General features: G+C 42.5%; 1 protein-coding gene across 1 annotated transcript in view; it reads left to right on the forward strand.

Moving 5' to 3' along the window:
- Positions 1-15,103, forward strand: part of TMX3 (thioredoxin related transmembrane protein 3) — a 403,888-nt gene that overhangs the window by 71,048 nt on the left and 317,737 nt on the right. The window contains exon 4 of the mRNA XM_053714874.1: positions 11,930-12,053. Within this exon, the coding sequence (XP_053570849.1) occupies positions 11,930-12,053 (124 nt within the window). The remainder of the gene's footprint in view (positions 1-11,929; positions 12,054-15,103) is intronic.

Consider the following 15,103-nt stretch of genomic DNA (forward strand, 5'->3'; position numbering starts at 1 on the left):
CAGGTAAGCATAAATTCTGTTTTTCATTCCTTTCGCAATTTCAGGAACGGACCGCCTTCTACCTCTACAGCCACTAGGCAAGAGGGTAACGCACCCCAGCCCAAACCAGCATGGAAACCAATGCAAGGCTGGAACAAGGGTAAACAGGCCAAAAAGCCTGCTGCTGCTACCAAGACAGCATGAAGGGGTAGCCCCCAATCCGGGACCGGATCTAGTAGGGGGCAGACTTTCTCTCTTTGCTCAGGCCTGGGCAAGAGATGTTCCGGACCCCTGGGCACTAGAAATTGTCTCTCAGGGGTATCTTCTAGAAATCAAGGACCTTCCTCCAAGGGGAAGGTTCCACATGTCTCGCTTATCTTTAGACCAGATAAAGAGACAGGCATTCTTACATTGCGTAGAAGACCTTTTAAAAATGGGAGTGATACACCCAGTTCCAACAGCAGAACAAGGACTGGGATTTTACTCAAACCTGTTTGTAGTTCCCAAAAAGGAAGGAACTTTCAGGCCAATTCTGGACTTAAAGATCCTAAACAAATTCCTCAGAGTTCCATCATTCAAAATGGAAACCATTCGGACAATTTTACCAATGATCCAGAAGGGTCAATATATGACTACCGTGGACTTAAAGGATGCGTATTCCTATCCACAAAGATCACCATCAGTTCCTGAGGTTCGCCTTTCTGGACAAGCATTACCAGTTCGTGGCTCTTCCTTTCGGATTGGCCACTGCTCCCAGAATTTTCACAAAGGTGCTAGGGTCTCTTCTAGCAGTGCTAAGGCCAAGGGGCATTGCAGTAGCACCTTACCTAGACGACATTCTAATACAAGAGTCGTCCTTTCACAAAGCAAAGGCTCATACAGACATTGTTCTAGCCTTTCTAAGGTCCCACGGGTGGAAGGTGAACATAGAAAAAAGTTCCCTGTCCCCGTTCACAAGGGTTCCCTTCCTGGGAACAATAATAGACTCAGTGGAAATGAAGATCTTTCTGACAGAGGCCAGGAAGTTAAAACTTCTGAACACTTGTCGAGTTCTTCAATCCATTCCTCAACCATCCATAGCTCAGTGCATGGAGGTAATAGGACTCATGGTTGCAGCAATGGACGTGGTTCCATTTGCTTGAATTCATTTAAGACCATTGCAACTGTGCATGCTCAAACAGTGGAATGTGGATTATGCAGATTTGTCTCCCCAGATTCAAATGGACCAGAAAACCAGAGACTCAATCCTCTGGTGGTTGTCTCTGGATCACCTGTCTCAGGGAATGAGTTTCCGCAGACCGGAGTGGATCATTGTCACGACCGACGCCAGCCTCCTAGGCTGGGGCGCGGTCTGGGAGTCCCTGAAGGCTCAGGCCCTATGGTCTCGGGAAGAATCTCTTCTCCCGATAAACATTTTGGATTTGAGAGCGATATTCAATGCGCTCCAGGCATGGCCTCAACTAGCGGAGGCCAAATTCATAAGATTTCAGTCGGACAACATGACGACTGTGGCGTACATCAATCATCAAGGGGGAACAAAGAGTTCCCTGGCGATGAGAGAGGTATCCAAAATCATCAAATGGGCAGAGGATCACTCTTGCCATCTATCAGCAATTCACATCCCAGGAGTGGACAACTGGGAAGCGGATTATCTGAGTCGTCAGACTTTCCATCCGGGGGAGTGGGAACTTCACCCGGAGGTTTTTGCCCAGTTAACCCAACTATGGGGCATTCCAGATCTGGATCTGATGGCGTCACGTCAGAACTCCAAAGTTCCACGTTAAGGGTCCAGGTCCAGGGATCCCAAGGCGACATTGGTAGATGCCTTAGTAGCGCCTTGGTCGTTCAATCTAGCTTATGTCTTTCCACTGTTTCCCCTTCTCCCCCGGCTAGTAGCCAGGATCAAACAGGAGAAGGCTTCGGTAATTCTGATAGCTCCTGCGTGGCCACGCAGGACTTGGTATGCAGACCTGGTGAATGTCATCGGTTCCACCATGGAAGCTACCTTTGAGGCAGGACCTTCTAATTCAAGGTCCATTCGAACATCCAAACCTAGTTTCTCCAACATAGGTGTGTCCGGTCCACGGCGTCATCCTTACTTGTGGGATATTCTCCTCCCCAACAGGAAATGGCAAAGAGCCCAGCAAAGCTGGTCACATGATCCCTCCTAGGCTCCGCCTACCCCAGTCATTCTCTTTGCCGTTGTACAGGCAACATCTCCACGGAGATGGCTTAGAGTTTTTTAGTGTTTAACTGTAGTTTTTTTTATTCAATCAAGAGTTTGTTATTTTAAAATAGTGCTGGTATGTACTATTTACTCTGAAACAGAAAAGAGATGAAGATTTCTGTTTGTAAGAGGAAAATGATTTTAGCAACCGTTACTAAAATCCATGGCTGTTCCACACAGGACTGTTGAGAGGAATTAACTTCAGTTGGGGGAACAGTGAGCAGTCTTTTGCTGCTTGAGGTATGACACATTCTAACAAGACGATGTAATGCTGGAAGCTGTCATTTTCCCTATGGGATCCGGTAAGCCATTTTTATTCAGACAGTAAATAAGGGCTTCACAAGGGCTTATTAAGACTGTAGACATTTTCTGGGCTAAATCGATTCATATATACACATATTTAGCCTTGAGGAATCATTTAATCTGGGTATTTTTGTAAAATAATATCGGCAGGCACTGTTTTAGACACCTTATTCTCTAGGGGCTTTCCCTAATCATAGGCAGAGCCTCATTTTCGCGCCGGTATTGCGCACTTGTTTTTGAGAAGCATGACATGCAGTCGCATGTGTGAGGAGCTCTGATACATAGAAAAGACTTTCTGGAGGCGTCATTTGGTATCGTATTCCCCTTTGGGCTTGGTTGGGTCTCAGCAAAGCAGATACCAGGGACTGTAAAGGGGTTAAAGATAAAAACGGCTCCGGTTCCGTTATTTTAAGGGTTAAAGCTTCCAAATTTGGTGTGCAATACTTTTAAGGCTTTAAGACACTGTGGTGAAATTTTGGTGAATTTTGAACAATTCCTTCATACTTTTTCGCAATTGCAGTAATAAAGTGTGTTCAGTTTAAAATTTAAAGTGACAGTAACGGTTTTATTTTAAAACGTTTTTTGTACTTTGTTATCAAGTTTATGCCTGTTTAACATGTCTGAACTACCAGATAGACTGTGTTCTGAATGTGGGGAAGCCAAGGTTCCTTCTCATTTAAATAGATGTGATTTATGTGACACTGAAAATGATGCCCAAGATGATTCCTCAAGTGAGGGGAGTAAGCATGGTACTGCATCATTCCCTCCTTCGTCTACACCAGTCTTGCCCACTCAGGAGGCCCCTAGTACATCTAGCGCGCCAATACTCCTTACTATGCAACAATTAACGGCTGTAATGGATAATTCTATCAAAAACATTTTAGCCAAAATGCCCACTTATCAGCGCAAGCGCGACTGCTCTGTTTTAGATACTGAAGAGCATGAGGACGCTGATGATAATGGTTCTGAAATGCCCCTACACCAGTCTGAGGGGGGGCCAGGGAGGTTTTGTCTGAGGGAGAAATTTCAGATTCAGGGAAAATTTCTCAACAAGCTGAACCCGATGAGATTACATTTAAATTTAAGTTGGAACATCTCCGCGCTCTGCTTAAGGAGGTATTATCCACTCTGGATGATTGTGAGAATTTGATCATCCCAGAGAAACTATGTAAAATGGACAAGTTCCTAGAGGTCCCGGGGCTCCCAGAAGCTTTTCCTATACCCAAGCGGGTGGCGGACATTGTAAATAAAGAATGGGAAAGGCCCGGTATACCTTTCGTCCCTCCCCCCATATTTAAAAAATTGTTTCCTATGGTCGACCCCAGAAAGGACTTATAGCAGACAGTCCCCAAGGTCGAGGGAGCGGTTTCTACTTTAAACAAACGCACCACTATACCCATAGAAGATAGTTGTGCTTTCAAAGATCCTATGGATAAAAAATTAGAAGGTTTGCTTAAAAAGATGTTTGTTCAGCAAGGTTACCTTCTACAACCAATTTCATGCATTGTCCCTGTCACTACAGCCGCGTGTTTCTGGTTCGATGAGCTAGTAAAGGCGATCGATAGTGATTCTCCTCCTTATGAGGAGATTATGGACAGAATCCGTGCTCTCAAATTGGCCAATTCTTTCACCCTAGACGCCACTTTGCAATTGGCTAGGTTAGCGGCGAAAAATTCTGGGTTTGCTATTGTGGCGCGCAGAGCGCTTTGGTTGAAATCTTGGTCAGCGGATGCGTCTTCCAAGAACAAACTACTTAACATTCCTTTCAAGGGGAAAACGCTGTTTGGCCCTGACTTGAAAGAGATTATCTCTGATATCACTGGGGGTAAGGGCCACGCCCTTCCTCAGGATAGGTCTTTCAAGGCCAAAAATAAACCTAATTTTCGTCCCTTTCGTAGAAACGGACCAGCCCCAAGTGCTACGTCCTCTAAGCAAGAGGGTAATACTTCTCAAGCCAAGCCAGCCTGGAGACCAATGCAAGGCTGGAACAAGGGAAAGCAGGCCAAGAAACCTGCCACTGCTACCAAGACAGCATGAAATGTTGGCCCCCGATCCGGGACCGGATCTGGTGGGGGGCAGACTCTCTCTCTTTGCTCAGGCTTGGGCAAGAGATGTTCTGGATCCTTGGGCACTAGAAATAGTCTCCCAAGGTTACCTTCTGGAATTCAAGGGGCTTCCCCCAAGGGGGAGGTTCCACAGGTCTCAATTGTCTTCAGACCACATAAAGAGACAGGCATTCTTACATTGTGTAGAAGACCTGTTAAAAATGGGAGTGATTCATCCTGTTCCATTAGGAGAACAAGGGATGGGGTTCTACTCCAATCTGTTCATAGTTCCCAAAAAAGAGGGAACGTTCAGACCAATCTTAGATCTCAAGATCTTAAACAAGTTTCTCAAGGTTCCATCGTTCAAAATGGAAACCATTCGAACAATTCTTCCTTCCATCCAGGAAGGTCAATTCATGACCACGGTGGATTTAAAGGATGCGTATCTACATATTCCTATCCACAAGGAACATCATCGGTTCCTAAGGTTCGCATTCCTGGACAAGCATTACCAGTTCGTGGCGCTTCCTTTCGGATTAGCCACTGCTCCAAGGATTTTCACAAAGGTACTAGAGTCCCTTCTAGCGGTACTAAGACCAAGGGGCATTGCAGTAGTTCCTTACTTGGACGACATTCTGATTCAAGCGTCGTCCCTTCCTCAAGCAAAGGCTCACACGGACATAGTCCTGGCCTTTCTCAGATCTCACGGATGGAAAGTGAACGTGGAAAAGAGTTCTCTATCTCCGTCGACAAGGGTTCCCTTCTTGGGAACAATAATAGACTCCTTAGAAATGAGGATTTTTCTGACAGAGGCCAGAAAAACAAAACTTCTAAACTCTTGTCAAACACTTCATTCCGTTCCTCTTCCTTCCATAGCGCAGTGCATGGAAGTAATAGGTTTGATGGTAGCGGCAATGGACATAGTTCCTTTTGCGCGCATTCATCTAAGACCATTACAACTGTGCATGCTCAGTCAGTGGAATGGGGACTATACAGACTTGTCTCCGAAGATACAAGTAAATCAGAGGACCAGAGACTCACTCCGTTGGTGGCTGTCCCTGGACAACCTGTCACAAGGGATGACCTTCCGCAGACCAGAGTGGGTCATTGTCACGACCGACGCCAGTCTGATGGGCTGGGGCGCGGTCTGGGGACCCCTGAAAGCTCAGGGTCTTTGGTCTCGGGAAGAATCTCTTCTACCGATAAATATTCTGGAACTGAGAGCGATATTCAATGCTCTCAAGGCTTGGCCTCAGCTAGCAAAGGCCAAGTTCATACGGTTTCAATCAGACCACATGACGACTGTTGCGTACATCAACCATCAGGGGGGAACAAGGAGTTCCCTGGCGATGGAAGAAGTGACCAAAATCATTCAATGGGCGGAGACTCACTCCTGCCACCTATCTGCAATCCACATCCCAGGAGTGGAAAATTGGGAAGCGGATTTTCTGAGTCGTCAGACATTACATCCGGGGGAGTGGGAACTCCATCCGGAAATCTTTGCCCAAATTACTCAACTGTGGGGCATTCCAGACATGGATCTGATGGCCTCTCGTCAGAACTTCAAGGTTCCTTGCTACGGGTCCAGATCCAGGGATCCCAAGGCGACTCTAGTAGATGCACTAGTAGCACCTTGGACCTTCAAACTGGCTTATGTATTCCCGCCGTTTCCTCTCATCCCCAGGCTGGTAGCCAGGATCAATCAAGAGAGGGCGTCGGTGATCTTGATAGCTCCTGCGTGGCCACGCAGGACTTGGTATGCAGATCTGGTGAATATGTCATCGGCTCCACCATGGAAGCTACCTTTGAGACGAGACCTTCTTGTTCAAGGTCCGTTCGAACATCCGAATCTGGTCTCACTCCAGCTGACTGCTTGGAGATTGAACGCTTGATCTTATCAAAACGAGGGTTCTCAGATTCTGTTATTGATACTCTTGTTCAGGCCAGAAAGCCTGTAACTAGAAAAATTTACCACAAAATATGGAAAAAATATATCTGTTGGTGTGAATCTAAAGGATTCCCTTGGGACAAGGTAAAGATTCCTAAGATTCTATCCTTTCTTCAAGAAGGATTGGAGAAAGGATTATCTGCAAGTTCCTTGAAGGGACAGATTTCTGCCTTGTCTGTGTTACTTCACAAAAAGCTGGCAGCTGTGCCAGATGTTCAAGCCTTTGTTCAGGCTCTGGTTAGAATCAAGCCTGTTTACAAACCTTTGACTCCTCCTTGGAGTCTCAACTTAGTTCTTTCAGTTCTTCAGGGGGTTCCGTTTGAACCCTTACATTCCGTTGATATTAAGTTATTATCTTGGAAAGTTTTGTTTTTGGTTGCAATTTCTTCTGCTAGAAGAGTTTCAGAATTATCTGCTCTGCAGTGTTCTCCTCCTTATCTGGTGTTCCATGCAGATAAGGTGGTTTTACGTACTAAACCTGGTTTTCTTCCAAAAGTTGTTTCTAACAAAAACATTAACCAGGAGATAGTCGTACCTTCTTTGTGTCCGAAACCAGTTTCGAAGAAGGAACGTTTGTTGCACAATTTGGATGTTGTTCGCGCTCTAAAATTCTATTTAGATGCTACAAAGGATTTTAGACAAACATCTTCCTTGTTTGTTGTTTATTCTGGTAAAAGGAGAGGTCAAAAAGCAACTTCTACCTCTCTCTCTTTTTGGATTAAAAGCATCATCAGATTGGCTTATGTGACTGCCGGACGGCAGCCTCCTGAAAGAATCACAGCTCATTCCACTAGGGCTGTGGCTTCCACATGGGCCTTCAAGAACGAGGCTTCTGTTGATCAGATATGTAGGGCAGCGACTTGGTCTTCACTGCACACTTTTACCAAATTTTACAAGTTTGATACTTTTGCTTCTTCTGAGGCTATTTTTGGGAGAAAGGTTTTGCAAGCCGTGGTGCCTTCCATTTAGGTGACCTGATTTGCTCCCTCCCTTCATCCGTGTCCTAAAGCTTTGGTATTGGTTCCCACAAGTAAGGATGACGCCGTGGACCGGACACACCTATGTTGGAGAAAACAGAATTTATGTTTACCTGATAAATTACTTTCTCCAACGGTGTGTCCGGTCCACGGCCCGCCCTGGTTTTTTAATCAGGTCTGATAATTTATTTTCTTTAACTACAGTCACCACGGTATCATATGGTTTCTCCTATGCAAATATTCCTCCTTAACGTCGGTCGAATGACTGGGGTAGGCGGAGCCTAGGAGGGATCATGTGACCAGCTTTGCTGGGCTCTTTGCCATTTCCTGTTGGGGAGGAGAATATCCCACAAGTAAGGATGACGCCGTGGACCGGACACACCGTTGGAGAAAGTAATTTATCAGGTAAACATAAATTCTGTTTTCTCTGCAACTGACTGCTTGGAGATTGAACGCTTGATTCTAGCTAAGCGTGGGTTTTCGGAATCAGTTATAGATACCCTGATCCAGGCTAGAAAGCCTGTCACCAGGAAAATTTACCATAAGATATGGAGGAAATATCTTTGTTGTTGTGAATCCAAAGGTTACTCATGGAGTAAGATTAGGATTCCAAGGATTCTAGCTTTTCTCCTAGAAGGATTGGAGAAAGGTTTGTCAGCTAGTTCCTTAAAAGGACAGATTTCCGCTCTGTCTGTTTTGTTACACAAGCGTCTGGCAGCAATGCCAGATGTTCAGGCGTTTGCCCAGGCTTTAGTCAGAATCAAGCCTGTCTATAGACCTGTGGCTCCTCCATGGAGTCTAAATTTAGTTCTTTCAGTTCTTCAAGGGGTTCCGTTTGAACCTCTACATTCCATAGATATTAAATTACTATCTTGGAAAGTTTTGTTTTTAGTAGCTATTTCTTCTGCTAGAAGAGTTTCTGAATTGTCTGCTTTGCAGTGTAATTCACCCTATCTGGTGTTTCATACAGATAAGGTCGTTTTACGTACCAAACCTGGTTTTCTTCCAAAAGTTGTTTCCAATAAGAATATCAACCAGGAAGTAGTTGTTCCTTCTCTGTGTCCTAACCCAGTTTCTAACAAGGAACGTCTGTTGCACAATCTTGGTGTGGTTCGTGCTTTAAAGTTCTATCTAAAAGCAACTAAAGACTTCAGACAAACATCGTCCTTGTTTGTCGTCTATTCTGGCAAGTGGAGAGGCCAAAAGGCGACTGCAACCTCTCTGTCCTTCTGGCTGAAAAGCATCATCCGGTTGGCTTATGAGACTGCTGGAAGGCAGCCCCCTGAACGAATTACAGCTCACTCTACTAGAGCTGTGGCTTCCACATGGGCTTTCAAGAATGAGGCTTCTGTTGAACAGATCTGTAAGGCAGCGACTTGGTCTTCTCTGCATACATTTGCCAAATTTTACAAATTTGATACTTTTGCTTCTTCTGAGGCTATTTTTGGGAGAAAGGTTTTACAAGCAGTGGTGCCTTCCGTTTAGGTTACCTGACTTGTTCCCTCCCTTCATCCGTGTCCTAAAGCTTTGGTATTGGTTCCCACAAGTAAGGATAAAGCCGTGGACCGGATACACCAATGTAGGAGAAAACAGAATTTATGTTTACCTGATAAATTTCTTTCTCCTACGGTGTATCCGGTCCACGGCCCACCCTGGCATTTTAGTCAGGTTTAAATTTATTTTTGTAAACTACAGTCACCACTGCACCCTATGGTTCTCCTTTTTCTCCTAACCGCCGGTCGAATGACTGGGGGGGCGGAGCCTGAGGGGAGCTATATGGACAGCTCTGCTGTGTGCTCTCTTTGCCACTTCCTGTAGGGATTGAGAATATCCCACAAGTAAGGATGAAGCCGTGGACCGGATACACCGTAGGAGAAAGGAATTTATCAGGTAAACATAAATTCTATTTTTCAATCTTTCTGGTTTATTGTTTATGCTTACTATTATTATTGTTTGGATAATACTTTTCAATAAAAGATTTCAACATAAAAGGGCAATAAACTTATCCAAAGTACAACCCTATTACTCTAAAGTCAAGTGATATATGGAAGGCCCAACCCAAAAGCATTGGTTCCAAAAGCTCACTATTTTGACTTTTGTAAATTTGGAGCCAGTGCCAACTAGTGCCCTAAACAGCATTTTCCCACATACATAAACTTTTCAGGGTTAAAATAAACCTCTGCATCAAATAAACATAAATGTTGTTTTACCAATGAATGCTGTGTTCCACTTTTTTTCTCATTAATTACAAATGCATCAGTTGGCAACTATATAAGCTTTCTCTATAGAAGAACAGTTTTAACCTGTTTGGTGTAAAGGAAGCCTAAGAGACAAATGTATCTCTATTCTGTGTTTGCAGAGAATATCTCTATACAGAAAACCCTGGAGGGCTAAATGAGGCCCTTGGCCATAGTTTGGGCCCCTCTGACTAGGGCTGTGCATTTATCTCGATATGAGGCTATACAATATCAGAATTGCGTGAGGCTTCTATATTTTTATTTTAAAAAACAAACAAACTGTGGCTTCCTTAACATGTCAGTCACACAAATGCTCCAGTCCAGCCCAGCAGCAGCACCACCGACCACTCATCCAAGGGGTGGACAAGGAAGTATTAACCGTTGCTCCATTCTTGAAGTGTGCACAGAGAAAGAAGGTGGTGAAATGGTGGTGTTCTTTTCTCTGACCTATTCAGTCTTCAATGCAAATTGCAAGGGGAAAACGCCACTGTTTTGCACAGTTAAATGCATTTTTAATGCAAAATGTATGTTTAAAAATATTTTAATAAAATCACACTCATAATATTTAATAAACAAATCATGATATTTGTTTTTTTCCATATCGCATAGCCCAACCCCTGACCTAGATGGAAAAGTGGCCCCTCATTTGAAAAAAGGAGAAGCCCCTGTTTTGAATGTAGGTCACTTCTACCACTTGGATACATGTGTTTCTTGTATCTAGGAGGCTTTTTATTGGATGCATGCTATCACACATACAACTGGGTGGGTGTTTCTCCAGGAGTGGGATGCTATTGCAAATTCCCTACCCCTCCCATTATTTATATAGATGATCAAGACACTCATTTAAAATATTTCCTCTTTTGCAGAATGGTGATCTGCTCTTAACACTAGGTAATTTCTTTATGGCGTTTGGACACTTTTTCAGAGGCTTTACCCCACTTCTAAAGGTTTCATGCCCTTCTTGTTGTTAAGCAATTTCCATAAAAACTCAGACACCTAAAGAATCCAAATAATCAGTGTTGCAAATGTAGTCTCCTATGATACGTAAGACCAGGGGGAAGGGGGGGGGAGTCAATACCTTGCAATCAAGCATACAAAAAGAAATGGAGACCTTCATTTGAAAAAGATCCTTTCTTTCTTGTGTTTCCCAGCTGCCAGATGATTGTTTAAACTTTGGCAAATAGTTTACAGAATGTATTAATATGTTGAAAATCTTATATACCTTTTTAATTCTTAGATATATCTGAATCAATTTTGTCCTACCATTCAGATGAGGGATTTTATTTCTTTATAACTATAATCGCAAGAAACAAATGCTAGCCAAGTTTTGTTGTTGTGTTAAGTCCCTGAATTTTGTGAGTAAATACAATTACTGATAATAACCTGTACAGGTATACCCCACTTTACAGCGCTTCACTTTACAGCGCTTCGCTAATACAGCGCTTTGTGGAGCTGAAGTTCAACCTCCAAGAAATTTGAAACAGTGCTGTAATTATTGTGAGATTGCGAGAAAAGTGACTGGCACCATTTTGTTATGCTTAGTTCACTCTGTTTACAGCATTACAGTGCAATCTGTGTCTCAGTGCTATAGTCTGGCAAATTTTACTACAGTAACTGTCACTATTTTACAGGTACAGTATTTATTGAATACTAATTGAAGTCTGTGCTAGTGTTAAACTAAACATAGCATTATTGTAACCCTAATATATGTTAGTTCAAACATGTTTTCAAACACACTGGCAAGTGAAAAGAAAGCTAAAACTGCCTTGTTTCACTTTAAGGCGGTTTTCACTTTACAGCGGGGCTCCGGTCCCTAACCCGCTGTATGAGCGGGGTATACCTGTATATGTATTTTTGTTTTTTAAGGGACAATAAACACTAAATGCATGTTATAAGCATCATATTGAGATTATTTCCTGCCTTCCTCTAGTAATGGGTGTCATGTTGAGATCTAGCTTTCACTGCACCCCAGTGCCTGCACATGTGCAGAAACTCTCCTTCTGATACCTGCAGTGTAACCTAGGTTTCAAAATATCAACACCCGTAGATTTATTTGTACTACTGGCAAATTCATTTTATGTTTTTTTTTTTTTTTTACTTTAATTATTTAAATACAAATACCCTCACTGCCATACTCCTTATAGAATATTTATTGTTTTAACATTTCCTATATTTCATATTTCTGGCATTAATTTATCATGGTTTTGTTTTAGTTTTATGCACCGTGGTGTGGTCACTGCAAGAAACTTGAACCCGTTTGGAATGAAGTTGGTATAGAGATGAGAGTTAGTGGGACGCCAGTACGAGTTGGAAAGATGGATGCTACTCTTTATTCAAGTAAGCAGCGCTTCTTTATTGATTTTTACTTACTTAACCCCCTCGCCCAAACAAAAGGAAAAGGGAAAACCATATATAACACAAAACATTTCTAGTGCAGCCTTTGAAATTACTGATTTTACAATAAGGACAATTAATAATTCTGTCAAATCAAACCGAAAAGACAAAACTACAGAGAAATGGGGTAGGTTTAACCATTCAAATATCGAGCAAGGTGGTAGCTTTAACAGATCAATGGTGATGCATTCCTTTCAAATTGATCAAGCCTTGCAAAAGGTTTGAGTGAATGATGCAAAGAGGGAATACATTGATTTAAAGGGTCATGAAACCCAATTTTTTTTTGTTTCATGATTCAGATAGAACATTAGATTCTTTTTGAATTTTTTAAACCAATTTTCCAATGTACTGTTAGCTATTTGTTTTGTTTCTGTTTTCTTGCTATCTTTTGTTTGAAAGGATACCTAGGTAGGTTTAGGAGCTGCTGATTGGTGGCTGCGCATATATGCCTTTATGTTATTGGCTCATCCTAGATGTTCAGCTAGCACCCAGTAGGGATTGCTGCTTCTTCAGCAAAGGATACCAAGAGAATGAAGCAAGTTAGATAATAGAAGTAAATTGGAAAGTTGTTTAAAATTGTATTCTCTATCTGAATCATAAAAGAAAAGTGTTTGGTTTGCACGTGTAAGCTAAATCATGGCGTTTATAAATTAAAATCTGTTGACTCATCAACCTGAATAGAAAGCCGATTATCATCTTTACATAAACCTCTTCAACATTATGTTAAATGTCATCAATATGTTCACTTAAAGGGACAGTCTACTCCAAATGTTTTATTGTTTAAAAAAAATAATGCCTTTACTTCCCATTCCCCAGCTTCGCACAACCAGTATTGTTATATTAATATACTTTATAACATCTAGAACTCTAAATCTCTGCCTGGTTTTTAAGCCACTGTAGGTCTCCTTTTAGCTCAGTCCATTTCATAAGCTTTTCACTGCAAGACAGAGCTAGTTAATGTGTACCATATAGATAGCACTGTGCTCGCTCCTGTGGAGTTACAACTGAGACTGCACTAAGTGGCTAAAATGTATGTTGTAAAAAGCTCAGCGATAAGGGGGTATTCTGCAGAATCTTGGATATAAAGTAATCACAGAGGTAAAAGTATATTATTACTGTTGAGTAAATAAAACTGGGGAATGGGTAACAAAGGGATTATCTATGTTTTTTTTAAACAATCACAATTTTGGAGTAGACTGTCCCTTTAAAGTTCTATTTGACATTGGCATTGGCATTATTAGGTTCTCAGCAACACTGACCCCTCCCCCCCTTTTCTAAACAATACGTTCTGCTACTGAATAACTTGCTTCCTGAGCCTTTTCAACAAATATTATTAAACAGCATTGGGAATCTGAAAAAAGGGCACCTTTACTTTTCCAATGATTTGTCAAGTGTTGTGTGTGTGTGTGTGTGTGTGTGTGTGTGTGTATGTGTATGTATACAATACCTTGCAAAAGTATTCACCCCCCTTGGCATTTTTCGTGTTTTGTTGCCTCACAACCTGGAATTAACATGGATGGTTTGAGGATTTGCATCATTTAATTTACAGAACATGCCCACAACTTTGAAGATGTTTTTTTTATTTTGTTTTTTATTGTGAATAAATAGGACAAAATAACAGAAAAAGTCAATGTGCATAACTATTCACCCCCCCTAAAGTCAATACTTTGTAGAGCCACCTTTTGCGGCAATCACACCTCCAAGTCGCTTTGGATAAGTCTCTATGAGCTTGCCACATCTTACCACTGAGATTTTTGCCCATTCCTCCTTGCAAAACTGCTCCAGCTCCTTCAAGTTGGATGGTTTGCGTTTATGAACAGCAATCTTTAAAAGTCTGACCACAGATTTTCTATTGGATTGAGGTCTGGGCTTTGACTAGGTCATTCCAACACATTTACATGTTTCCCCTTAAACCACTCAAGTGTTGCTTTAGCAGTGTGTTTGGGGTCATTGTCCTGCTGGAAGGTGAACCTCTGTCATAGCCTCAAATCACGCCCAGAGTGGTACAGGTTTTGCTCAAGAATATCCCTGTATTTAGCACCATCCATCTTTTCCTCAACTCTGACCAGTTTCCCAGTCCCAGCTGCTGAAAAACAACCCCACAGGATGGTGTTTTTTGGGTGATTTGATGTGTTGGGTTTGCGCCAGACATAGCGTTTTCTTTGATGGCCGAAAAGTTAAATTTTAGTCTCATCAGACCAGAGCACCTTCCTCCATACATTTTGGGAGTCTCCCACATGCCTTTTCGCAAACTCAAAGCGTGCCATCTTGTTTTTTGCTGAAAGTAATGGCTCTCTTCTGGCCACTCTGCCATAAAGCCCAACTCTATGGAGCGTATGGCTTATTGTCGTCCTATGTACAGATACTCCAGTCTCTGCTGTGGAGCTCTGCAGCTCCTCCAGGGTTACCCTAGGTCTCTGTGATGCCTCTCTGATTAATGCCCTCCTTGCCCGGTCCGTGAGTTTTGGTGGGCGGCCGTCTCTTGGCAGGTTTGCTGTTGTGCCATGATCTTTCCATTTGGTTATGATAGATTTGATGTTGCTCCTGGGGATTATCAAAGATTTGGATATTTTTTTATAACCTAACCCTGACTTGTACTTCTCAACAACATTGTCCCTTACTTGTTTGGAGAGTTCCTTGGTCTTCATGGCAGTGTTTGGTTAGTGGTGCCTCTTGCTTAGGTGTTGCAGCCTCTGGGGCCTTTCAAAAAAGGTGTGTATATGTAATGACAGATCATGTGACACTTAGATTGCACACAGGTGGACATCATTTCACTAATTATGTGACTTCTGAAGGTAGAGGTAATGAGCTTTTTATGGGCTTCATAAAAAAGGGGGTGAATACATACATACATGCCAATTTTCTGTTTTCTATTTCTAAAAAATAGTTTTATGTATATATTTCTCCAACATAGGTGTGTCCGGTCCACGGCGTCATCCTTACTTGTGGGATATTATCTTCCCCAACAGGAAATGGCAAAGAGCCCAGCAAAG

Source organism: Bombina bombina, chromosome 5 (genome assembly GCF_027579735.1).
Source record: "Bombina bombina isolate aBomBom1 chromosome 5, aBomBom1.pri, whole genome shotgun sequence".
NCBI lineage: Eukaryota > Metazoa > Chordata > Amphibia > Anura > Bombinatoridae > Bombina > Bombina bombina.